Source organism: Lampetra planeri, chromosome 52, assembly GCF_965212315.1.
Source record: "Lampetra planeri chromosome 52, kcLamPlan1.2.h2, whole genome shotgun sequence".
Lineage (NCBI taxonomy): Eukaryota > Metazoa > Chordata > Hyperoartia > Petromyzontiformes > Petromyzontidae > Lampetra > Lampetra planeri.
Genome location: NC_136158.1, coordinates 1,043,227 through 1,070,348, shown reverse-complemented (window position 1 = coordinate 1,070,348; position 27,122 = coordinate 1,043,227). Strand labels below are relative to the sequence as shown.

At 55.9% G+C, this 27,122-nt stretch overlaps 1 protein-coding gene across 1 annotated transcript in view; it reads right to left on the bottom strand.

Annotated features, from left to right (window-relative positions):
- Nucleotides 1–1,799: 1,799 nt before the first annotated feature.
- Nucleotides 1,800–27,122, bottom strand: part of LOC144734612 (regulator of G-protein signaling 7-like) — a 38,062-nt gene continuing 12,739 nt past the window's right edge. The window contains exons 2-16 of the mRNA XM_078616881.1: nt 20,135–20,231; nt 19,026–19,076; nt 18,088–18,194; nt 15,101–15,152; nt 12,991–13,055; nt 11,866–11,942; nt 11,031–11,112; nt 10,677–10,751; nt 10,160–10,258; nt 9,743–9,804; nt 9,149–9,259; nt 8,445–8,570; nt 7,072–7,258; nt 6,099–6,188; nt 1,800–2,778 (exon numbers count right to left, since the gene is read on the bottom strand). Of these exons, the coding sequence (XP_078473007.1) occupies nt 2,728–2,778; nt 6,099–6,188; nt 7,072–7,258; nt 8,445–8,570; nt 9,149–9,259; nt 9,743–9,804; nt 10,160–10,258; nt 10,677–10,751; nt 11,031–11,112; nt 11,866–11,942; nt 12,991–13,055; nt 15,101–15,152; nt 18,088–18,194; nt 19,026–19,076; nt 20,135–20,231 (1,332 nt within the window). The 3' untranslated portion in view covers nt 1,800–2,727. The remainder of the gene's footprint in view (nt 2,779–6,098; nt 6,189–7,071; nt 7,259–8,444; nt 8,571–9,148; nt 9,260–9,742; nt 9,805–10,159; nt 10,259–10,676; nt 10,752–11,030; nt 11,113–11,865; nt 11,943–12,990; nt 13,056–15,100; nt 15,153–18,087; nt 18,195–19,025; nt 19,077–20,134; nt 20,232–27,122) is intronic.

Genomic DNA, 27,122 nt, shown 5'->3' with positions numbered 1-27,122 from the left:
TGAGGCTCTCCCACAAGGCCATGCGGGAGGGCGTGTGGCACAGTTTTGGCGCCGGCTATCGTAGAGCGGCGGCGGTCGTGTCGCTACAGTTTTCTGCGATGAGTAACGTCTTCAAAAACAACGGCGCTACTACGCCTCTCTCTGAATAAAATGTACGCCGAGGTGCGTTAATTTCTGTGGGGCGGGTCAGCGAGAATGCCCGCAGAACAACCCCCGTGCACACAAGGGGGAGAGACTTTGACAACGCTCAACCTTCGCAAAAGTTTGCACAAAAACAAAGAAGATGAAGAAGAACACCGCCGGACGCAGCGACGGAATACGCCGAGTGGAGATCGCGAGCGCGTTCTGCAGCGCAAGCCGACACGATGCGTGATCAGTGGTCCCGTGGGCCTACAGGACACACCCACCGTTACCGTCACCACCACCACCTCGAACCTGAGCAGGAACCTCTTACGTGCACGGCCATCGGAATCCGGCACGGGTTTTTCCATTGCTGCCCGCGCTGGCGGCGTGGCCCGGCGAGTCTCTCCAACGCCGTGAGTTTGTCGGCCGGGGAACGAATGCGGCGATTGAAATAAAACGACGTGCGACCGATCGGATTTTATTTTTTTCCAATTATTATTTTTTCCATCGAAGGACGGATTTCAGCACCGCTGCTGCTGCTGCTGCCGGACTGGGCCGACGGTTTGAAAGTGACGGTTTGGCACGGGACGCTCGACCGGCAGACCCTACACCTCCACTAACAATCAGCAAATGGACAACAGACCAACAAACCCACCTCATAGCGGGGGGGGCGCCTTCTAGACCACACACCGACGGGAGCAGACGACCTTTTTAAAACGCGAGCACCTGCCGATATCCACCGCTTGGCTAGGCTAGATAAGACGCGTGCACACACACACGCGTCCACACACACACGTGCACGCGCTGCACGCTTGGTCTACTCGGCCCGGCGTGGTCTGTGAGCGGCGCTGCGACCCCGGCAGTGTCAGTGCGGCGTGCGGTCTCCGCCGTTTTGGCTTTTTTATTTTTTAAGCGCTCGCCGACGGCCGGGGGAGAAAACGATTGTCAAGCGCCCCAGCAGCTCCATGCTCTGGGTATGTGCGACCCCTCACCCCCCGGACTCCCCCCCCCCCCCAGGTTTGTGCACCAGGGCTTACGCCTAAATGTTTTTATCGGAGGCCTCGGGGGTGGGGGGTCGAGGGGAGGGAGAAAAACGCCGCCCAGGTGAGGGTCCCCCTCCCTCTCTGAAGCCTACCCCCCCCCCCCCCACGGGTCCATTTCCTGAAGCCCACCCACGCGCAGCTAATATCCAGGGGAGGTGGGGGGCGGGGGGGGGCACCAATACCCCGAGCGACGGGCCACGAAAGCAAAACATCGCTCCTCAAATCTCGAAATCATCATCATCATCGCGCTCGCACGTGACCGTAGCTCGCACGTGACCGTCGCCCGCGAGTGGCCGTCGCCTGTCTTCTGTCCTCGCCCGAGGCGAGCGGCCGTGCGACACGGGGGAGCGTCTAAGCGACACGGGGGAACGGTCCGGGGATCGCAACGAAGCGGCGCGCGGTTCCGGCGGACTTTGCCGCGTGCCTCTCCGGGCAGGTCGCCTGCTCGACAAGCCGGGCGGCGTCTCTCCACCGCGGGGGCGGCCGGCCGCGGCGACGGCTGGCAACCGGTTGCGGAGACGTCCACTCGCGATTGACTCGGTTGCGCGCAACAGATTGCTCAAGAGTGGATCCAGCTTGAGACCAAAGGGGGCAACCTGGCCGAACCACCCACCCGCCCGCCCCGCTCTCCGGCGGCCCCCCGTGTGCGTGAACCCTGCCAGGACGTTGGCGAGACGCGCGGCTCCCGTCCACGCGAGTTTGTTGACGGCGTACAAATTCACATCGATAACAACAACAACAACAACAATAATAATAATGATATCAATAATCACGTGGAACAACGAACTCCGACTGGATTTGACCTGGCAGCCACTCGACCAGGGGCTCGGCAAAACAAAACAACAAGGAGGGCCGTTTTTTGTTACTTGGGTAACAAATAAAACATCTCAATATTCCGAGAGCCCCAATGCACTGTGGGTGAATACGACACGGCGGTCCTTCATCAACGAGGTCACGAGGCGGTCCCTTAAAGAGCCGCACGCGGCTCCGGAACCGCAGGTTGCCGAGCCGCGGGGCGAGGAAAGCACGAGGGGTGAGTCCGGCGCGACTCGTGAGTGGCGTGCGGGGCGTGATTTGCCCGGCGGTGAAAAACCACCGCGGCCCTTCCAGCTGATCCCCGCTGGGGCGCGGAGCGGCGCGGGTGGGAGGAGCGGCGCTGTCGGTGCGGGGCCCGGTAGAGAACGGGCGCGGCGATGGCTGCCGTGACGACGAGGATGGCGAAGACGACGACGACGACGACGACCATGAGAGACGCCGCACGACCGGCGGGCCGAGAAATGCTTTTTTTTCTTGCCCTCTCTCTCTCTTCCCCATTTTGTCCCGAGGGTCAAAGGTCGGCGAGGGTCAAAGGCGGGCGAGAGGTCAATGTTCACATCGGAAGAGGAGGAGGAGACACCGGCGGCGAGTCCAGCGGAACGGACGTCGAGCGGTCGACGGTCCCCGGGTTGAGTTTTGTTACTTGAATGGCAGAAACAACAAAAACAACAAAAACAAAGAAGTGCCCGTTCTGCAGATGCCACGGAAAGTCGGCGGTGCTCGGTGACCCGAGCAGGCCTTGGGCCTAGGACGACTGGACTAGACTCGTGAGCCTCTTGGCGGTCAGCATTTTAGCCTGCGGGTTAGAACAAAACACAATGGGGAAAACTTCCTCAGAATGTTTACGGGGGAAAAAAATTAAACGACAAGCAGAATCAACCAGGCAATGGAGAGAGGTGCAGCCCTGCAATCGCTTTGCTCACGACACAGCTGGTGGAAGGGCCTCCACTAGAGGGAGCTCTCGGGGGCATTAGACTCACACCTGTTCAATAACTCAACAGACACCTGTCCAATAACTCACACACACCTGTTCAATAACTCAACACACACCTGTTCAATAACTCACACACACCCGTTCAATAACTCACACACACCCGTTCAATAACTCACACACACCCGTTCAATAACTCACACACACCTGTTCAAGAACTCACACACATGTTCAATAACTTACACACACCTGTCCAATAACTCAACACACACCTGTTCAATAACTCACACACACCTGTTCAATAACTCACACACACCTGTTCAATAACTCACACACACCCGTTCAATAACTCACACACACCTGTCCAATAACTCACACACACCTGTCCAATTACTCAACACACCTGTCCAATTACTCAACACACTTGTTCAATAACTCACACACACCTGTTCGATAACTCACACACACCTGTTCAATAACTCAACACACACCTGTTCAATAACTCACACACCTGTCCAATTACTCAACACACCTGTTCAATAACTCAACACTCACCTGTTCAATAACTCACACACACCTGTCCAATAACTCACACACCTGTCCAATTACTCAACACACCTGTTCAATAACTCAACACTCACCTGTTCGACACACCTGTTAACACAGTAGAACAACCGCATTTAACTAAAACTAAACTATCTTTTTTATTTTACCAGGTAAGGCTGACTGAATTGCAGACCTCTTTTTCAGAAGCGACCTTGCCACAAATGATAGCTCAACGAAGTAGTTCATCATCGTGTGGAAATTTCTAGTAGCCAAATACATCAAACGCACGATGTCGATTCTAAATGGGGACGGACAAAAGCAGAGGACCCGGAGAAAAATCCAAGCGACCACGGGGAGAGAGAGACACCGCAAACTCCACGTACACAGAGGCGTCAGGGTCGGGATCAATCCCACGATCTCCTGTATACCAGGGGAGGAAGAAAACATCTCCTAGCCACCGTGAGGCAGAGGTCGCAACCGGGTACCCGATACCCGTACCCTACCCGATACCCGGCTACCTGTACCCGGCCGAGTACGGGTACGGGTACCCGTTTGCGACCCTGGTGCGGCCGGGTACGGGTAGTCCGTGAGTCACTGGTGAGTCACCGTTTGTCACTCATTTCGGGTAGGGTACGGGTAAGGGTAGGAAACGGGTACCCGTACCCGGCCGGATACGGGTACGGGTACCCATTTGCGACCCTGGTGCGGCCGGGTACGGGTACGGGTAAGGAATCAAAACTCGTTTGCGACCTCTGCCGTGAGGGCCCCAACTTAACCCTTTCCAAGACTTCTGTAAGTTACAGGGTGGGTGTCCCGTTCACTGCCAAATCTCGGAACGTGCAAAGCGGCTCAGCGTTCATTTCATCTAGAGAGGCATAGCAGCGCCTTCGTTACTCACCGCAGAGAACCGTGACGACACGACCGTCGCCACTCTGGTAGCCGGCGCCAATGCAGTGCCACACACCCCTCTCCCGCACGTCATTCAAGCGGAAGAAAGACCGATGGCTTGCGCGTACGGGTACACGTACGTCACCGGAACCTCACCTCCAGAATCGACGCTTTTGTTGGGTTTGATCGCCGTGTAAATATAATTGCGCCGGGTGGGTGCAGGTTTGATGACACAGTTATATTTGCGCGGCGATCTAACACGAAACCCCCCCCCCTTAATTACTGATGATATCGGTCACGAAAGCTCCGCCACTACTTCTACTACTGCGAGTTCAACTGGGAAAGGAGTCCCACCTTGAGTTCCACAGCTGGCGAGGATCGTTTTAGCAATCACGGGGTGAGCAATCGCAGAGCGAGCAAGCGGGCTATCACAGAGCGGGCTATCACATAGTGGGCTATCACATAGCGGGCTATCACGGGGCGGGCTATCACATATCGGGCTATCACGGGGTGGGCTATCACATAGCGGGCTATCACGGGGTGGGCTATCACATAGCGGGCTATCACGGGGCGGGCTATCACATAGTGGGCTATCACATAGCGGGCTATCACATAGCGGGCTATCACAAGGCAGGCTATCACATAGCGGGCTATCACAGGGCGGGCTATCACAGGGCGGGCTATCACGGGGCGGGCTATCACATAGTGGGCTATCACAAGGCGGGCTATCACAGGGCAGGCTATCACATGGCGGGCTATCACAGGGCGGGCTATCACATAGTGGGCTATCACAGGGCGGGCTATCACAGGGCGGGCTATCACATGGCGGGCTATCACAAGGCGGGCTATCACATAGTGGGCTATTACATGGCGGGCGATCACGGGGCGGGCTATCACAGGGCAGGCTATCACATGGCGGGCTATCACAGGGCGGGCTATCACAGGGCGGGCTATCACATGGCGGGCTATCACAAGGCGGGCTATTACATGTCGGGCGATCACGGGGCGGGCTATCACAGGGCGGGCTATCACATGGCGGGCTATCACAGGGCGGGCTATCACAGGGCGGGCTATCACAGGGCGGGCTATCACATGGCGGGCTATCACAGGGCGGGCTATCACAGGGCGGGCTATCACATGGCGGGCTATCACAGGGCGGGCTATCACAGGGCGGGCTATCACAGGGCGGGCTATCACATGGCGGGCTATCACAGGGCGGGCTATCACATGGCGGGCTATCACAGGGCGGGCTATCACAGGGCGGGCTATCACAGGGCGGGCTATCACAGGGCGGGCTATCACATGGCGGGCTATCACATGGCGGGCTATCACAGGGCGGGCTATCACAGGGCGGGCTATCACAGGGCGGGCTATCACATTGCGGGCTATCACATGGCGGGCTATCACAGGGCGGGCTATCACATTGCGGGCTATCACAGGGCGGGCTATCACAGGGCGGGCTATCACAGGGCGGGCTATCACATGGCGGGCTATCACAGGGCGGGCTATCACATGGCGGGCTATCACAGGGCGGGCTATCACAGGGCGGGCTATCACAGGGCGGGCTATCACAGGGCGGGCTATCACAGGGTGGGCTATCACATGGCGGGCTATCACAGGGCGGGCTATCACAGGGCGGGCTATCACAGGGCGGGCTATCACAGGGCGGGCTATCACAGGGCGGGCTAGTGTGTGGCGGGCAATCGGAGAGCGTGTGGCGAGCGATCGCAGGGCCGTGGGCGGGGACCCACCTTCTTCTTGGGCTGCAGCAGCTCCTGGTAGGCGCTGGAGCGCAGGAAGCGCGCGTAGCTGTCGCACTTCATCAGCTTGTAGATCTGCTCCTGGACGGACGGGAGAGACGCGGCGTGGGGGGGGGGGGTGAAACACACGCCGGCGGGGGTTCACATTTTGTTCGTCAGCTCCGCGCTGACGTCACGCACAACGAAGACACCCCCCCCCCACCCCGGCCTTGCTCGGCCCCAAGTCGCATTCAGATGTCTTCTCGCGAGGCTGGCGCGGTGGCACCGTTTCGGTCCTGGCTCGGTAAAGACAAAGACAAAGATCCCCCATGTGGCTTTAAGAGACTGTTGGGGCAAGTGCCGTTAGCGAGCAGCAGCGCCTGTGAATGCCGGCACGGCGCACGAGGGGGCGTGCGGTGAGAAACACCACGCCCGGGCCGCCTTTGTCTCCTCAGTGGCGACGTTTACTACTCGCTGAGTCGATCTAGGGGGAGGCCCCAGGACCGGTTCAGATAGAATCGTCACGGGTGTCGGTGGACGTGAGGGGGAATGGAACTTGGGCCCGGTGGGTTCAGAAGCGCGGTGCAGCTAAACCTCTACCCTACCAGCGGGGGGGGGGGGGGAGAAGGGGGTGAGAGAGAAGCCGTGGGGGGCTTGTGGGGGTGGGGTGGGGGGCTTGTGGGGGGCGGGGTGGGTGGCTTGTGGGGGGTGGGGTGGGTGGCTTGTGGGGGTGGGGTGGGTGGCTTGTGGGGGTGGGGTGGGTGGCTTGTGGGGGCGGGGTGGGTGGCTTGTGGGGGGTGGGGTGGGTGGCTTGTGGGGGCGGGGTGGGTGGCTTGTGGGGGGCGGGGTGGGGGGCTTGTGGGGGGTGGGGTGGGTGGCTTGTGGGGTGGGTGGGGGGTGGGGTGGGGGGCTTGTGGGGGGTGGGGTGGGGAGCTTGTGGGGGGCGGGGTGGGTGGGGGGTGGGGTGGGGGGCTCCGTGGCTGACCTGTGCCTCCTCGAAGGTGTAGCGGCCGGGGTCCTGCACGCTCTGCGTGGTGCGGTCGTAGCTCTGCGAGTCCAGGTTGATGGGGCTCGGAGCTCCGGGCGCCAGGAACTCGCCCCAGATCTCCTGCACGCGGGGGGCCACCTCCCGCACCGCCCTCCGCTTCACCTCCTGCACCGCCAGCCAGAACCTGCCGCACGCCAAGCCTAAGGTCCCCGGTGTAGCTTGCGGGGGTCGCGCCGCGGGGGTCACGGGCGGGGGTCACGGGCAGGGGTCACGGGCAGGGGTCGGGGTGGCGGGTTCTGTAATTCCGCGGCTCGCATCTTGTAGGCAACTGGACCGGCATTGTTAAAAGATGTCGAAGGTCACGGAAAGGTCAAGTTCACTGCACTCGCCGTGCTGCGTTGCCTTCCGGTTGGCGAACGAGTCCAGAATCAGAACGAGTCCAGAATCAGAACGAGTACAATGATGATAAGCCATACGTCTTAGTTTTATTCGGTAAAGTCACATAGGTAAAAATAAAAAAACAACTAAATTTCATTTTCATTTTATTTTATTTTTACCTACGTGACTTTACCGAATAAAACCAAGGAGTATGGATTCTTGCAGTCACGAAAACTTCAAATCTAGAAGATGATAAGCCACTTCGTTGAGCTATCATTTGTGGCCAGGTCGCTTCTGAAAAGAGCTGTATAGTTCAGTGAGGCCTTTCCTGGGAACATAAAATAAACAAAATTCGTAGTTTAGTTTTACGCACCACGCCGGAAACGACTTGACCTTGCCAGCCATCACCGGGGCCCGAGTTCGATTCCCACTCACGGCCAACACCAGTGACGATTATCCGAACCGGTCGTGGGCCTCCCCCCCCTAGGTCGACTCAGCCTCAAATGAGTACCCGATGTGTGAACATCGCAACTGGGGAGACAAAGGCGGTCGGGCGTGGTTGCTGGCCACCCACCCCCTCGTGTGCCGTGTCGGCCTTCATAGGTGCTGCTCGCTAACAGCACTTGCCCTAACAGCCTGTCAAAGGCTATACGGGGGGGTTAAAATCTTTGTCTGTCTGCTTGGTTCTTTCGGTAAAGTCACCTGAGGACGGCCGCTTGCGTTGTTGGCCGAAACGTCGTGAGAATTATTTTCTTATATTTTTATTTTTTTATTTCATTACTTCCCTTCTACGTGACTTTACCGAAAGAACCAAGAAGATGAATCCCTGCAGTCACGAAAGCTTTAAATCGAAATCTTTGTCTTTGTTGGCGGTGATGGTGGGGAGAGCTATAAACGTTCGATCCCGGGGATTGCGCAAGACTCCCCGGTGCGTGCCCGGCGCGCGGATCGTGTGCCGCCTGGTTTACGCCGGGTGGAGGAGGGCCGCTCACCGCAGGTTCTCGGAACTGAACTCGGACTTGAGGAAGGTGAGGAACTGCTCGCGGCCGAGCTGGTCCTTGAGCACCTCGTCGATGGAGAAGCCCCAGCGGCGCACGCGCTGCTGGCTCGGCTCCTTGCTGCCCGCCAGACGGCACGGGCGGCACGGGACAACAGCGGCACGGACACCGTGAGTGAGTGAGCGGGGGGATGGTGAGTAAGTGAGTGAGCGGTGGGATGGTGAGTGGAGAGATTGTGAGTGAGCGAGCGGCGCACGCGCTGCTCGCTTGACTCCTTGCTACTCGCGAGCCGGCACGGGCGGCATGGAACAACAGCGGCACAGACACCGTGAGCGGGCGAGCGGGGGGATGGTGAGTGGAGAGATCGTGAGTGAGTGAGTGGAGAGATCGTGAGTGAGTGAGCGGGGGGATGGTGAGTGGAGAGATCGTGAGTGAGTGGAGGGATGGTGAGTGAGTGAGTGAGTGGAGGGATTGTGAGTGAGTGAGTGGAGGGATTGTGAGTGAGTGGTGAGATCGTGAGTGAGTGGAGGGAACGGATGGATCGTGAGTGAGTGAGTGGGTGGAGGGAACGTGAGTGAGTGGGTGAGTGGAGGGATGGATCGTGAGTGAGTGAGCGCGTGAGTCGGTATCGAGCGGAGGCATCAGGCTGCTGAATCGGTGATGGGTGCAGCGAGAGAGCGAGAGCGACGCTGCACCACCTGCCGTCGTTGTCCCAGAGCGCCGTGTCGTCGGTCACCCAGGGGTTGGACGGCTCCGGCGCCACGATGAGCGGATCATACTCGGCGTAGTGCTCCGTGTAGCTGATGAGGCTACGTGCACGCACCGAGACAAAGATCCCCCGCGTAGCCTGAACAGACTGTTGGGGCGAGCGCCGTTTGCGAGCGGCGCCCGTGAATTGCGGCACCGTGGCGCACGAGGGCGTGGGCGGCCGAGTCGGCCTGGGGGAGGCCCAGGACCGGTTCAGGTAACCGTCACCGGTGTTGGCCGTGAGCGGGAATCGAACTCGGGTCGCTGGGTTCGGAGCACAGCACGCTAACCGCTGCGCTACCGCTCCCCATACACGCACGCACAGACTAACACACGCACGCACAGACTAACACACGCACGCACAGACTAACACACGCACGCACAGACTAACACACGCACGCACAGACTAACACACGCACGCACAGACTAACACACACGCACAGACAGACTAACACACACGCACACACAGACTAACACACGCACGCGCAGACGCATGCGTAGACACTCGTGCACACACGCGGAGGCAGCGTCATCTGAGAACTTACCTTTCCGTGACCTTCGACATCTTCAAACAATGCCGGTCCAGTTGCATATAAAGGTACTTGATCTGCGGGGACACGAGACACGAGCCGTGGAATTACAGCGCCCGCCACCGCTACGCGCGGCTTAACGCGGCTTAATGCGGCCGTCCCCCTCATCCCAGCGCGGCGCTGACCGGCAAGCGTCCTGGTGTGGCCGGGACAGTCCCCGTCCCGGTGCAAGGAAGCCTTCATAAAAGATAAAGCATCCACCCCCCCCCCCGTATAACCCTCTACAAGACTGTTGGGGGAAGTGCTGTTAGCGAGTAGCAGTACCTATGAAGGCTGGCACGGCACACGAGGGGGTGGGTGGCCAGCACCACGCCCGACCGCCTTTGTCTCCCCAGTGGCGATGTTGACACACTCACGCACTCACTCACTCACCTGCTGCCTGAGTTCATCCTCCGTGGGAGGTTTCCTTCCTGGTGACGGGGACCGCACGGGGCTGTGTGTCCGCGCATCGTTCTGCAGGTTGTACACCGACTGGGCACGCGCATGGGCAGAGGGGGCAGGGGCAGAGGGACAGGCACAAATACACTCGTACCGAATTGCACAGTTATTTGCGTGCGCGTGTGGGGGAGCGGTGGGGGAGCGGTTGGCGCTACGCTGCGCCATGAACCCGGCGACCCGGGTTAGATTCCCGCTAACGGTCAACACCGATGGCGATTATCCGAACCGGTCGTGGGCCTCGCCTAGGTCGACTCGGCCTCAAACGAGTACCTGGTACGGTGTGTAATAAACATCGCCACTGGGGAGACAAAGGAGGTCGGGCGTGGTGCTGGCCACCCACCCCTTCGTGTGCCGTGCCGGCCTTCATAGGTGCTCGCTAACAGCACTTGCCCCTACAGTCTGTTAAGGCTACAGGGGGGTCTTTGTGTGTGCGTGTGCGTCTGGATCTCACCTTCCGCGTTTTGCGAGGGTTGCGCATGCGGCACGACTTCTTGATGTCGACCTCGGTGGTGTTCACACAGCCAGGCTGGGCGGGGGCGGTGAGCGTTACACACGGACACGCGTTGCACACGCGTGCGTACAACGCATATGCGCACACACACACATCACACACACATCACACACGCGCACACACGTTACACACATCACGCACGCGCGTGTACACGTGTACACACGTTACGCGCTCACATAGAGAGCCATAGACTCAACAAGAGACCCGCAGACGGACACGGACTGAGTTGTAAACGTGGTTCGGCAGCGCTGTAAGGTGGCACCCCCCGAGGGTGTCGCGACCGCCCTCACTGACCACAGGGCGATGCACGTCCCAAAAGGCTCGCTCCTGACTGTCCAGGATCTTCCTCTCCACCTTGTCCCTCTTCTTGTCCACCCTGCGAGCTCACACGCGCAGCAAAGACAAAAATCCCCCGTGTAGCCTCAACAGACTGTTGGGGCAAGTGCTGATTGCGAGCGGCACCTATGAAGGTTGGCACGGCACACGAGGGGCTGGGTGGCCAGCACCACGCACGGTCGCCTTTGTCTCCCTAGTAGCGATGTTTACACACCGCACCAGGTACTCATTTGAAGCTGAGTCGACCTAGGGGAGGCCCAGGACCGGTTCAGATAATCGTCACTAGTGTTTGCCGTGAGCGGGAATCGAACCCGGGTCGCCAGGTTCGTAGTGCAGTGCGCTAACCGCTACACTACCGCTCCTGACACACACACGCACACACCGACACATAAAACCGACACACACACGCACTCACTGACACACACTGACACACACACACTGACACACACTGACACACACACACTGACACACACACACGCACGCTCCCAGCTGCTGCATCACGGACCCCCCTCCACCGACCCGGCCAGGGCCACGCCGCTTCCTGGCGAAATCTTTCTCTGCCGCCCTCTCGTGGCGGGTGTCTGCACCCACAGGGGGCGTCCGCGAAGAGCCGACGCCGTCAACGCGGGCGACGTGGGGGGGGGGGGTGGTCACGTCGCCTTCGTCCGCGTGACGCGCACACGGTGAGCTGGGGGTGAGGGAGCGGTGGTGCAGCGGTGAGGTGGGGGTGGGGAGCGGTGGTGCAGCGGTGAGCTGGGGGTGAGGGAGTGGTGGTGCAGCGGTGTGTGCTCACTTGGCCTGTGCTTCGGCCTGCATGAATATGAACTCCCACTTGCGAGCGAAGGCTCTCTGCAGTCGCGCCAAACTCTCCTGCAGCACACAGAGACAAAGGCACAGACACACACGTAGACACACACACGTAGACACACACACGTAGACACACACACGTAGACACACACACGTAGACACACACACGTAGACACACACAGACCCACACATGTAGACACACACACATAGACACACACACATAGACCCACACATAGACACACACACGTAGACACACACAGACAAACACATGCACACAGAAGTGCCGAAATTAACAACAAGCAAGAATAATTAGGCAACGATGATGACGAACCCACTTGCTGTACTGCCATCCCCGTACAAATGGAGATTGACCCACTTGCTGTACTGCCACCGTACCCCGGTCACGATCCAGGCGATGTTGACCGAGACGCCCACGGGTAAGGATGGAGCTTCGCGCGTGAGTGAGTGAGTGAGCGAGCGAGTGAGTGAGCGAGTGAGTGAGTGAGCGCATGAGTCAGTGAGCGAGCGAGTGAGTGAGCGAGTGAGTGAGTGTGTGAGCTAACGAGAGAGTGAGCAAGCGAGCGAGTGAATGAGTGAGCGCATGAGTCAGTGAGTGAGTGAGTGTGTGAGCTAACGAGAGAGTGAGCAAGCGAGCGAGTGAATGAGTGAAAGCATGAGTCAGTGAGCGAGTCAGTGAGTGAGTGAGCGCATGAGTCAGTGAGCGAGCGCATGAATTAGTGAGCGAGTGTGTGAGTGAGTGAGCTAACGAGAGAGTGAGCAAGCGAGCGAGCGAGCGAGCGAGCGAGTGAGTGAGCGCATGAGTCAGTAAGCGAGTGAATGAGTGAGTCAGTGAGTCAGTGAGCGAGCGAGTGAGTGAGCGCATGAGCCAGTGAGTAAGTGTACGAGCGAGTTAGTGAGCGAGCGAGTCAGTGAGCGAGTGAGTGAGTGAGCGCATGAGTCGGTGAGCGAGCGGGTGAGTGAGCGAGTCAGTGAGCGAGTCAGTGAGCGATCCGCCAACCCTCGCTGCCTCCACAGCGCTTGGTTTACAAGGCAGCCACGTGCAACGGCCTGACCATCAGCAGCGGCAGGCGACCGTGAGCCCAGCACTTACGGCTTCGTAGTCGGCCAGCTCCAGGCGAGCCTTGTTCTGCATCGCCCTCTTGCACAGGTACACGGCTGCAGGTGACGAAAGGACAACGTTTAACCTCCTTCTCCGACGGGTGGCTGTTCGGGACACGGGAGTCCGACGTGTCGGAGCTCGTCCCCGGATCACGGCCCTGAAGAACGCTCATTGCGTTCCACGCCAATTTATCATTCGCCTGCGCTCGTTGTTCAACGTCACCTGCCCCGGCCAAACCGGGTTGCTTGGCAGCCTCGATAGAAGCGTGGCTTTAAACTGTTTCGGCTGCTTTAAATTTCGACGCGATGATCAGCCACTTTTGCTGAGCTATCGTTTGTGATAGCCAGGTCACTTCTGAAACACATTCCTGCGGAGGGAGCTGGTAGGAACGTTGGGTTGCTCGGTCAATGGCCTGCAGGGTCAACGGCGGCGTGGTGTATTCCGCAAATATGGCCGACTGTGAGGGCGGGCACAAGCCGGCGTGAGTAGGTTAAACGTTGAGTTTTATAAGGGCACCACGGGGTGACCAGCCCCTCCCCACCCAGCCCCACAAATCCCACCCCCCACCCGGCCCCACCCTCCCCACCCAGCCCCTCCCCACCCTCCCCACCCAGCCCCTCCCCACCCAGCCCCACCCTCCCCACCCAGCCCCTCCCTACCCTCCCCTCCCCACCCAGCCCCTCCCTGCACGACGGACACAATAATCCCCTGTGAGCTGGTGTAACCAGGAGGTTCCTACCAGTAAAAGCGCTGTATAAGCTCAAATGCTTGGGTCTTACGGTAAAGTCACGTAGATAGGTTTAAAGAAAATAACAAACCTATCTGCGTGACTTTACCGAGAGACCCAAGAATATGAATTCCTGCAGTCACGAAAGATTTAAGTCATTATATAAGCACAGTGGGGCCTTACCATCACCCTGCCATACATAGCAGGGGTCACCAAAAAGATTTCCAAAATCATGAACAAACACAAGATCCAGATCCGATTTAACACAGTACATAAAATTCGTGATCTGATCCCATCTGTGAAAGACAAGATTCCTGACATGCAATATCCCGGCGTCTACAAACTAAGCTGTATCTGCGGCAGCAGTTACATTGGGGAAACTAAGCGACATGTCTCGGATCGTGTTCGTAAACATGAAGCACATTTGAAACATGGAAGGACCAATAATTCTGCCGTGGCTGATCATTATTTTAATGCGGCTGGCTCACGAAATGTATTTCTCTAAGACGATGGTACCTTGCAAGCCTACTGGCTATCAAAAAAGATTAATTTAACACGTAGGCTTTCGCGACCAATATTATTCATAATATAGGTTTTTGGGTCAGATCGCGTTATTTATAAATGTGTCGTAACCATCCACCGCCAATCAGTAAAAAATGTGTCACGTTCACAAAGGACAAATTAATTGACTTTTTAAAAATTTTAAAATGCTGTTGATTCTCTCTTCAGCACACCGGTGGGCTAAAGAAGTCAATTATGTTGTCCTTTGAAAACGTGACACGTTTTTTACTGTTTGGCCGTGTCGGGTGGTGGAGGGTTACGACACATTTAAAAATAACGCGATCTGACCCAAAAACCTATATTATGAACAAAAATTAGTTCATGAAGCCATCCATATAGTACACAGGCACAGAGACAATTTCAACCGAGAGGAAGGTTATAGACTGAACAATCATTGGAAAGATGTCATCAACCACTTTGGGTCACGACTTGATTTGTGTTTTCTTGTCCACCTCCCCCGTCAGCAGTGTGGGTGTGTGGAGCGAGGTGCAATGCTTTGATTGGTGTAGACCTACTGCCGGTGTCGGAGACCTCCGGTCTAAACAAACGATCCTCTTCGGCTAACACAAGTCTACCGCCGCACTGGAAACGAACTGAACTCGTCGAATCGTCGATTCGTTCAGCCCGGCTACCGGAGTCGGATCCCGGTCCGCCCCCCGCCGTGACCCCGGGCCAGAATTGGGCCACACCCAGCGGACATGGATCGGCGCGAGAGTGGATCGGCAGCACGTGCGGGAACAGAATCAGAATCTTCGTTTATTCCGGGGAGAAATCCGACGATCTACAAAGCTCTTCCCGGATATCCGCTCTCACCATAATCGATGTTTTCCGGCTCCCAGCAGTTGGAGGGCCAGAAGTAGGGCGTCTAAAGCAGCGGCGGGGGGGGGGCAGCGGAGAGAAACAACGTCGCTCACGCAACCGCATGACGCGACGGCACACCGTGTGGAACCTGCACGCTTCACCGCGTGTTCGTGTACAGGGAGATTGAGTTGCGAGGTCCGTACGGCGTACAGCCGTTTCAATGCGGGCAACAACAAAATGTCCATTTGTTTGCGTTTTCTCCCTTGTGACGGAACTTTGTAAATGAACGTTGAGAATTATAAAGGGCACGGGGTGACCAATAGGGTCTGAATTGGTCTGTAACAAGGTAGAGGGCACTGATAAGGTCTTCACAGGTATGTAGTGGCGAGTGCACTAGTGGTGAGTGTAGTCGTGGTGATTGTCTATTTGTTTGTGTTTCTCCCTTGTGATGGGACTTTGTAAATGAATGTTGAGATTTATAAAGAGCACCGGGTGACCAATAGGGTCTCTGAATTGGTCTGTAGTAAGGTAGAGATGGCACTGGTAAGGGGTTGACAGGTACGCGATGGGCGTGCCGAGGTTAAGCCTTTCCAAGTTCCGAGACGTCTGCAAGTTGGCAGGGTGGGGTGGGGTGGGTCCCGTTCACCGCTGAATCGTGCAAGCCGGTTCAGCGTTCATTTTATTTAGAGAGAGGCGTCGTAGTAGTAGCAGCGGCGTTGTTTTTACACGCTTTTATTTAACTCACTCTGTCTGTTGTTGTATCCTCAAAAAATATTGTAACTCAAATTTTTACTCACTTCTCAATGTGCTATCATCTGCCAACTTTTGTCATACTGATGACAAGTCTATATTCTATCATAAAAAATCAAAAACATATATTTTAAAACATTCTGTTACACGCTTTTGATAAACTGACTCTGTCTGTTGTCGTATCCTCAAATCTTGTAAATCAATTTTAACCCACTTCCCAATGTCGTATCGACTGCAAACTTGGTATACGTATGTCACACTGGTGACAATACTATATTTTATCATTAAAAATAAAAATATATATGTTTTTTAAACAATCTTTTTCATATCTTATGTTTCGGCTTGGGTATAATTGTCCACGCTCAACTCACGTTGGCTGTAAATCACCACGGCCCCTTACGTTATGGCAAGCCTCGGGGCCACTTCCTGGAGTTCTGCCATTACTCGTGCGGTAGATTTCATTAAAGCGTGTTTTAAAAAAAAGTATTTTTAAAAATGACTTATTTTAAGTCGTTGTTACTCGCCGCAGAGAACTGTAGCTACACGACGACCGCCGCCACTCTGCTGTAGAGGGCGCCCCAAACTGTGCCACGCGCCCTCCCGCTTGGCCTTGTGCGATAGAGTTATTTTATTTAACTTTTTCTTCTGATTCCGTTCCGATGACGTACCATGACATCCGTGAAACGTCATCGCAATGGAACCGGAAGAAAAACTGACGGCGTACACGTACGTCGTTCTGTTCACACAGAGACACAAAGACTTATGCCGAGACACATAGACCTATACGGAGACCCATAAAACATAGAAGCACACAGAGATCCATAGAGTCAGAGAGACCCATAGACATATGGAGCGACCCATGGCTTCGCATAGAGACCCTTAGACCAAGTGAGAGAATCACACGTCATCGGAATGGGTTAAGGCTTAAGATGCATTCGGCCAATTCACGACGAGTCGTATTTATTACACGCTTGGGAGGAAGCCGGAGCACCCGGAGAAAATCCACGTGTGCGAGGGGTGTGGGGGGGGCAACGCTCGATCCCCGTACAGAAGGAACAGATGGAGAGACGCTCACGGGTAGAAGGGAGTTTCGCACCATCTGTGCGGTGATCCACCAACCCTCACCGCCGCCGCTGCCTCCACAGCGCCGGGTTAGAGACGGCCGCCACCGCCACCACCACCGCTACCGCCACCGCCGGCCGGGCTAACCGCGCCATCGGCACCGCACGTCACGAGTGGAGCACAGTTTGGTAAACCTTGCAGAGTGCTGCATAGCCCCCCTTGATGAAGAATGGGTCGTGGAAGGGGATATTACAGAACAACTCCCTGGCTCCTCCCCCCTCTCTTACCTACGTAGCCTCTTGTCACAGCAGCCCTTTTGCCCACTGCAGCAGCTGTTTCTTGCTGTGGTTGTCCCACCTGATTACAGACGCTTGTGTTGCGCCCGAAACGTCGTGATAAAATTTCTTTTATACCCACGTGACTTTACCGAAAGAACCAGAGTACGTCACCCGCTGTTGTCGACGCCACACCACTAGGGGGCAGCACTACGTCACGCATCCCGCCCGGAGAGAGCGAAACGTCTCCCTGTGTTGTTGAGGCGCGGCGGCTGAAAGGTCGATAACCTCCACCACCCCCCACCCCTTCCATCATCTTCCCCTGCCCCTGAATACCACTGCTGCCCTCCCCTAGCCTGGGCAGCGAGCCGGGACACCCCCTCCACACCTGCCAAGTCACACCTGCATAGTCACGCGTCTGTATACAATTGGACATCTCTTCTTGGTTCTTTCGGTAAAGCCACGTAGAAGGGAAATAATAAAATAATAAAAATAAAACATTATAAAATACAATGGTATGTTATTATGTTTTACTATGTTCTATTTTTATTATTTTATTATTTCCCTTCTACGTGACTTTACCGAAAGAACCAAGAAAATACAATTGTATTTTATTATGTTTTACAATGTAATATTTTTATTATTTTATTATTTCCCTTCTACGTGACTTTACCGAAATAACCAAGAAGATGAATCCCTGCAGTCACGAAAGCTTTAAATCGAAATCGGACATCTGTGAATCTCCTGCGCGCCGGTGAAGAAAAAGTGCTTCACAGCTCTTCGGATTTCTCCAGTCAATTTATATATTTAAAATAATAAAATAAATATTCTGATTCTGCACGGTCACACCTGCCGAGTCATCACACCTGCATGCCCCTCCCCCCCTTCCTCCCCGCACCCCCCGGCGCTCACCTGGAACCGGTAGAAGGTGTTGTCGTCTTTCAGGGTGAGCACGTGGTCCGAGATCGGGAAGAAATATCCGTGAGCAGACACGAGCGTGCCCAGGTGCAGCGCCTCCGCTGCGCACAAAGACAAAGGTGTCCATCAACCCCCTGCACGCCCCCCGCCGCCACGGTATAGCCTCGGCAAGCTGCTGGGGCAAGTGCTGCTGTATGTATGGTGAACTTGTTTATTTACCAGAAATGTCAGAAACCTATAATTATTAGAATTTTCCGTACTTTTTAGATATGACTGATTTGAACCGTGCTATAAGGGGCCGTCCATAAATGACGTCACGCGATTTTTGACGATTTTTGTCCCCCCCCTCCCTCGTCACACGGCGTCACAAAAACATCAGACCCCCCCTCAAATATGACGTCACAAAGATCTGCCCCCCCCCCCCCCCCCAAGATTAAACATGCTTCAAATCGCTTTAAACTATTGTCATTGTAGCGCGTATTTAATGTGGCGCTGCACTCAGATATTGTAGGAGAAAACATTTATTAAAAAGTCTATTTAATTAAGTAGAACGTGTTGTCTATATTTATTTAAAGTTGCGCGTTTTGATGTGACGTCACATTCCTCAAACCCCCCTCCCCCCCCCCTAGGTACGTGACGTCATTTATGTACGGCCCCTAAGTGTTCTGATACTAGCATTGTCTTTGTACTGTTTGCCTGTTGGCGTCAATTCTCTGGTGTGACACTGGTGGTGAGACACTGGTGGTGTGACAGATGAGCAATGTGAGTGGTGAGGTGTTGAGGTGGTGAGGAGTGAGGTGAGTGGTGAGGTGAGGAGTGAGGTGAGTGGTGAGGTGTTGAGGTGAGGAGTGAGGTGAGTGGTGAGATGAAGAGGTGAGTGGTGAGGTGAGGAGTGAGGTGAGTGGTGAGGTGTAGAGGTGAGGAGCTCTCACCTGGGTCATCAATGATGAGGTTTCTCATGAGCCACTGGACGATGTCCGCACCTGGTGAGGGGCGGGTGAGGTGGGGGCAGGTGAGGTGGGGGCAGGGGGGCGAGGGGGGGGGGGCAGGGAGGTAAACGAGGTATTGATCACTTATTGACATTTGTGTCGGGAGCGGCTCAACCCTGCCGAGTGACAGTGGCGCCATTAATTATCATTCAATAGTGATGACGTCACGTCAATAGTGATGACGTCACCTCAATAGTGATGATGCCACGTCAATAGAGATGATGTCACAATAGTGATGATGTCACATCAATAGTGATGTCACGTCAATAGTGATGATGTCACATCAATAGTGATGATGACGTCACGTCAATAGTGATGATGTCACGTCAATAGAGATGATGTCACGTCAATATAGATGACGTCACGTCAATAGTGATGTCACGTCAATAGAGATGATGATTTAACCGATAATTACGACAGTGATGATGATGGTGATGATACAATAACGATAATGATGACCACGGCATTGTTTAGAATCATAATGTGTATTTATACTGGAGGAATCCGGTGAGCTATCGGTACAAAAACACGATCGGAGTGCAAAGTATACGAAAGGTAAACAAATCACTTGAAAAAAAATAAAAATTAAACTAAACTATGTTAATTTTACCAGGTAAAGCCCACTGAGCTACTAACTTATTTTTCAGAATCGGCCTCCCCACAAACGATAATAGCTAAACGAAGTGGAGCTCATCATCACGTGGGTAAAACATTATAGACGATGGCGACGATGACGATGGTGATGACGACGACGACGACGACGACGACGATGATGATGACGACGACGATGGTGATGACGACGACGATGGTGATGACGACGACGATGACGATGGCGATGATGACGATGGTGATAACGACTATGGTGATGACGACGATGGTGATGGCGATGACGATGGTGATGACGACGACGATGATGATGACGATGATGGTGATGACGACGACGATGGTGATGACGACGACGATGGTGATGACGACGACGATGACGATGACGGTGATGACGAAGATGACGAAGCGACGAGGGGAGGGGGGAGGAGGGGGAGGAGAGCGTCTACCGGTGACGACGCTGGGGATCTTGGAGAGGAAGCTCTTGACCGTGCGGATGGGAACTCCGCTCGTCTCGTCCTGCATCTTCCTCACCACCTCCTCCATCTGCTCCTCCTCGCGGGGTGGGGGAGGGTGGGGAGGGCAGGGTGGGAGGGAGGGGAGGGTGGGGAGGGTGGGGGGGGTAGTGGGTGGGGGAGGTAGTGGGGAGGAGAAGACGGCACCACACAAAGACAGATCGCCCCACACTGTTAGCGTCACTCGCTGGCTGTTCGGCTGAAGGAGAAGCCACGTGGATCAGCGGTACCCAGGATGCACTGGGCGCCCGCGATGGCTAGGAGATGTTAACTCCCTCGCCTGGTGTACAGGAGGTCGTGTGTTCGATCCTGACCCTGACGATGCCTGCTGCTGTATATTTGGAGTTTGCGTGTCTCTCTCTCATCATCATCATCACGGTGGCTAGGAGATGTTAACTCCCTCGCCTGGTGTACAGGAGGTCGTGTGTTCGATCCTGACCCTGACGATGCCTGCTGCTGTATATTTGGAGTTTGCGTGTTTCTCTCTCATCATCATCATCACGGTGGCTAGGAGATGTTAACTCCCTCGCCTGGTGTACAGGAGGTCGTGTGTTCGATCCTGACCCTGACGATGCCTGCTGCTGTATATTTGGAGTTTGCGTGTTTCTCTCTCATCATCATCATCACGGTGGCTAGGAGATGTTAACTCCCTCGCCTGGTGTACAGGAGGTCGTGTGTTCGATCCCGACCCTGACGCCTGCTGCTGTATACTTGGATCGTACTCTGCCCCGTGGTCGTGTGTATTTTTCTCCGGGTCCCTCCGGTTTTCCCCTCCACGTTTCGAGTCAACATCGTGCGTTCAGGGTGTCTGTGGCTGCTGCTCTCAATGCCCACGTGACGTTGATGCGAAGCCACCGCTTCGTGTGGCTATCGTTTGTGATGACCAAGTCGCTTCTACAAAAAAAATAAGAGCTACCTCGCTCAGAGGGGGCCTTACCTGGTCAAATTAAAAATTTCTTAAGAATATAAATCCTAGCAAATCGGACTTCCCACCACCGTCTCGGGCTGCTGGGAGAGAACCTCCAACGCATCAACGCTCACTCGAGCAGGAAATCCTCTTTGACCTTCGCTGCTTCGTGTTTAGTTTTTTGTTTTGGCAATCGTAAGGCCACGCTCGTAAGTTCTGAGACTAAATCCGCCTCCACGGGCTGAATTATTAACGGCGTCCTCGCGGGGGGCTGGTGTGCGATCGTAGGGGGCACCCCCCCCCCCTCTACCCCCCCCCCGCCCCCCCGCAGTCCGGTCGGCCCGCTGGCAGAAGGGCAGCCCTAATTAAAGAGGCGCTCTCTTTGATGAGGGGGTTGGGGTGGAATTAATTAGGGGGGCCCACAAATGCCACGTGTGCAGATTGTCAAAGGCGCGGGTGGGTGGCCAACACCACGTCCGACCGCCTTTGTCTCCCCAGTGGCGATGTTTACTACACACCGCACCAGGAACTCATTTTAGGATGAATCTACCTGGGAGAGGCCCAGGACCGGTTCAGATAATCGTCACCGGTGTTGGAGCAGGTGAGTGGTGAGATGTGGAGGTGAGGAGTCAGGTGAGCAGGTGAGCAGGTGAGTGGTGAGATGTGGAGGTGAGGAGTCAGGTGTGCAGGTGAGATGTGGAGGTGAGGAGTCAGGTGAGTGGTGAGATGTGGAGGTGAGGAGTCAGGTGTGCAGGTGAGTGGTGAGTGGTGAGATGTGGAGGTGAGGAGTCAGGTGTGCAGGTGAGTGGTGAGATGTGGAGGTGAGGAGTCAGGTGTGCAGGTGAGTGGTGAGATGTGGAGGTGAGGAGTCAGGTGAGCAGGTGAGCAGGTGAGTGGTGAGATGTGGAGGTGAGGAGTCAGGTGTGCAGGTGAGATGTGGAGATGAGGAGTCAGGTGAGTGGTGAGATGTGGAGGTGAGGAGTCAGGTGTGCAGGTGAGTGGTGAGTGGTGAGATGTGGAGGTGAGGAGTCAGGTGTGCAGGTGAGTGGTGAGATGTGGAGGTGAGGAGTCAGGTGTGCAGGTGAGTGGTGAGATGTGGAGGTGAGGAGTCAGGTGTGCAGGTGAGTGGTGAGATGTGGAGGTGAGGAGTCAGGTGTGCAGGTGAGTGGTGAGATGTGGAGGTGAGGAGTCAGGTGTGCAGGTGAGTGGTGAGATGTGGAGGTGAGGAGTCAGGTGTGCAGGTGAGTGGGAGCTGTGAGCGGTAATCCAACTGGTCGCCGGGTTCATGGCGCGGCGAGCTAACCGCTACGCAACTGCTCTGCACAAGCACCCACACACGCACCCACACACGCACCCACACACGCACCCACACACGCACCCACACACGCACCCACACACGCACCCACACACACACGCACGCACCCACACGCACACGCACGCACCCACACACGCACCCACACGCACCCACACGCACGTACGCATCCATCCACACACGCACGCACCCACACACCCATACACGCACGCACACACGCACCCACACACACACGCGCAAAGAAACCGCAAAAATTATTCCGCCGTCGCAAAAGAATCCACATTTGTAAGTGGCGACCACTCACGCCATTAAACACTTTCCCCCAACACCCCCCCCCACCGTCCCAACCCGCTACGACCCCGGCCGCTCATACATCGCTTTGTCATTTTACGCGACGCCGAATTTACGCGATTAACGGCGACCCAGGCCCCCCCCCCGTTCGCGCGGCGATAACCGGCCGAGCGATTTGCCCCCCGTGCCACGGGGCCGAGGCCAGACCTCCCACCGGCGGGCGGGCGAGTTGGCTTGCTTCAAAGCGACGCGTTCAACGAAAATCAACAACATCGCGGTGCCACCCACGGGGTGCGCGCCAGGCCTTGCCGGCACCCTCAGGGGCGCCCCGAGGTCAGACGGCGTCTCGACTGGGCCCCGGGCAATTCCATCCCCCGGTTAAATTAAGGACAGAACATTCTAGATTTGAAGCTTTCGTGACTGCAAGGATTCATATTCTTAGGTTTTTTTCGGTAAAGTCACGTAGGTAAAACATTTAAATAAAATAAAAATCACGACGTTTCGGAGGCAACACAAGCCTCCGTCTTCAGGTGGAACCGTCACAGCACGCTAGCTGTATCAAGTAAATGAAAAAATCCAAGAGATCCGACCTTGTATATATACTGGTTGAGGGGGGAGGAGCCAGGGTAGGCCCCTGGATATGAGTTTTTTTTATTATTATGATAAGGTTGGTGCAGCTGAAGCTACGGCTAGTCTACATAACAAAGGACTGAGCCTTTGTTATGTAGACTGGCTGAGGGGGGGGGTGCCAGAGTTGTTAAAGTGCGGCTGCAGCTAATGGGACCGTCAACCACCCACCCGTCCCCGGTGACTTTCGTGGTGCCAGGCCACCCTCGCAAACGAGGCCCTATCCTCGGCCTCTTGAGTTCTCGCCTGGGAACGCGAAATAAAAACTCTCGCAACTTGACACTACGACGAGCGCTTCGGCGATCGGCTGCGCGAGGTTACGGACGAAAGCTCCGAGTTCAAACGCGGACATCCACGCAACCTCAACGGACGCCCCGCTCCGCACGGCACACGTGGGAAGAAGCCATCCTGACTTCCTCAATGGGGCTGGGTTTTTAAAATCCTTTATATTAAGTTCACTTGCTTGCGCGCTTACGACCGTGCAAATCTTTCGGTCGTTTTTTAACCCACTTCCCGTGATCCAATCAAGCTGACATTTTGCACACAGACTCGTTGTGCGTGACAACGTATTTTCGTGAAATTTTTTTTCCAAAATGTTACACTTTTTAGGAATCTTTATTTATTTAATTACCAATTGCTTAATGGTGGCAGGCAATCATCTGACCCATAGGTGGCAGCCATCTCAAGCCAGAGGACGAGAGGACTCTAGCCGCCACGCATATGAAGGATTTATAGTGAAAAACTTTGTTTTTACGGGTTAATTTCCTGGAGATTGCCCTGATGACGTTTGACGCATTTTCAAACGTCGGACACAATGGTCTTGTACCTTCGGCTCAACTGTCCGCCGAAGCAAAACAATTACAGCAAAGCAAGCTCATGGATGGGGGTGGGTGGGGGGGGTATCAAAGATAAAGATCCCCCGTGTAGCCTTGACGGACTGTTGGGGCAAGTGCTGAGAGTAGCGAGTAGCACCTATGAAGGCCGGCGTTGTGGCACACGAGGGGGTGGGTGGCCAGCACGACGCCCGGCCGCCTTTGTCTCGCCAAGCGCTGCTGTTTGCACCTTGTGCCAGGTACTCATTTGAGGCCGAGTCGACCAAGGGGAAGAGGCCAAGGGACCGGTTCAGGTTGTGATCTTCACCGGTGTACCGGTGGCCGTGAGCGGGAATCGAACTCGGGCCACCGGGTTCGCAGCTGGGCAACACGGAACCCCTCTGCACTTGGGCCGCCCGCTGTTCACATTCGCATTGAGCCATCGGTATTCATCTCCTGTGCCAGAGGCAGGGATTCCATATTCCTACGCCGGTGGGCAAGTATCAAAGTATGAAAGAATAAGAACGAGTTGTTAACCTTTCTTGCAATAAAACAGGAGGTGTCAAGATGTCCAAACACCAAATGGAAACCTTTGGCAATGGAATCAAGTCCGCATGAAACCACCCGCCCGCCCGCCCGCCCCAAGAGTGACAATTTGGCTTCCGTCAACCCCCAAGATCGTGCGGCAACGCAGGGCGAGTGGCACGCTGGCGGCCGGGCGTGCTGGGGTAAGGCGTGGGCACTGCCCGCCTCTTCCGAGACGCGAGGCCAGCGTGGGGGAAGAGTAGGCCAAAGGTGCCGTCTAAAGGGCAGGGGCTCTGCGACCTGAAATAACGAGAAGAGGCATTTGGCAAAGGGCCGCGACGCAGCGTGGCGAGTAAGAGGCGGTGGTGGGGCCCGCTGGAGTTGAGGGTAAGGCTCACCAAGTGCGTCTCGTGGTCCAGAGAATACGGTAAGGCTCACAAAGTGCGCCTTGTGGTCCAGAGAATACGGTAAGACTCACAAAGTGCGTCTTGTGGTCCAGAGAATACGGTAAGGCTCACAAAGTGCGTCTCGTGGTCCAGAGAATACGGTAAGGCTCACAAAGTGCGTCTCGTGGTCCAGAGAATACGGTAAGACTCACAAAGTGCGTCTTGTGGTCCAGAGAATACGGTAAGACTCACAAAGTGCGTCTCGTGGTCCAGAGAATACGGTAAGGCTCACAAAGTGCGTCTCGTGGTCCAGAGAATACGGTAAGACTCACAAAGTGCGTCTTGTGGTCCAGAGAATACGGTAAGGCTCACAAAGTGCGCCTTGTGGTCCAGAGAATACGGTAAGACTCACCAAGTGCGCCTTGTGGTCCAGAGAATACGGTAAGACTCACCAAGTGCGTCTCGTGGTCCAGAGAATACGGTAAGACTCACAAAGTGCGTCTCGTGGTCCAGAGAATACGGTAAGACTCACAAAGTGCGTCTCGTGGTCCAGAGAATACGGTAAATTCTACGCGAGGAGGAGGAGGAGTGCACTTCAAACATCGCGCGTTTGCCACTCCATCCTCCGTTGCTAAGGGGGGGGGGAGGGGGTGCGGAGCGCACAAGTTCGGAGACGGTTGCCCTTGGTTACGGCTGTGTATCGGTAGCCGGCAGGGGAGGGGAGTGTAGGGGAGGGGAGCCCCCCCACTCCTCCACCCCCCACGTTGGCGAGCCGCGAACCGCAGAGACGTCGCCGGATCGGCTCCATCCATGAAACAACAAGGTGGGGGGCGGGGGAGAGGGGGGTTCGAAAAATCTCTAAAATTCCCGCAAAAAACTAAAAAAACAAATCCCCGTGACGAAGCTGTCTGCGCGCGGACGGTGGCGGGAGCGGTGGCGCAGCGGTTAGCGGCACCGCGCAGCGGGGCAGAGGACCCGAGCTCGATTCCCGACGCCGGTGACGATTATCTGAACCGGTCCTGGGCGTCCGCTGGGTCGACTCGGCCTCAAATGAGTAGCTGGTGCGGTGTTGCGGTCAACGTCGCCACTGGCGGTGAGACAAAGGCGGCCTCCCACCACCTCGGGGTGCCACGGGCCTTCATAGCCTTCATAGGTGCCGGGACACTCGCTAGCAGCGCTCGCCCTGACCGCCTGTCAAAGGCGACGCGGGGCATCTTTGTCGAGTGCGACGGGCGATCGCTACGCACGACGCACGAACCCAGACTCGAAACCCCGCAGAGCCCCGCGAGACGTGTCGAGGGAGATGGGATCGGGCGCATTCCGGCTGACTGGATCATAGGGGGGGGGGGCGCTCGGCCACTCCGCGCAATTAGAAGATCGTTTCGTAAAGAGGAATACATGCACGCAACGTGCGTGCGCGCGTGTGTGCGCGTGTGTGTGTGCGCGCGTGTGTGCGCGTGTGTGTACGTGTATGTGTGCGTGTGCGCGTGTGTGCGCATGTGTGTGCGCGTGTGTGTGTGCGCGCGCACGCGTGTGTGTGTGCGTGAGTATGTGCGTGTGTGCGCGTGCGTGCATGTGTGCGTGTGTGTGCGTGTGTGTGTGCGCGCGTGTGTGTGCGTGCGTGTGCACGTTTGTGTGCGCGTGTGTGTGCGCGTTTGTGTGCGTGCGTGTGCGTGCGTGTGCGCGCGTGCGTGCGCGTGCGTGCATGCGTGTGCGCGCGTGTACATAACGGGGTACCATAGAGAGACGGTGAAATAATTTGGACATCGGGTTGACGAGGAGGAGGAGGAATGAAAAAGCGAAAGAGAACGAGAGAGAGAGGGAGAGAGCGGTGGGAGCGAGAGAGAGACAGAGAGAGCGAGAGAGAGCGACGGAGCTAGAAAGAGCAATGGGAGTGTGTGAGAGAGAGCAAGAGAGAGAGAGAGCGATGGAGCGAGAGAGCGAGCGAGGCCAAAGGAAGCGAGAGAGAGAGAGAGAGACGCGGGGCCCTCACCGCCCACGGTGACATTCCGCGTGTGACGCACGGTGCATCACGCTCTGCTTGAAATTCGTGTCACATTTT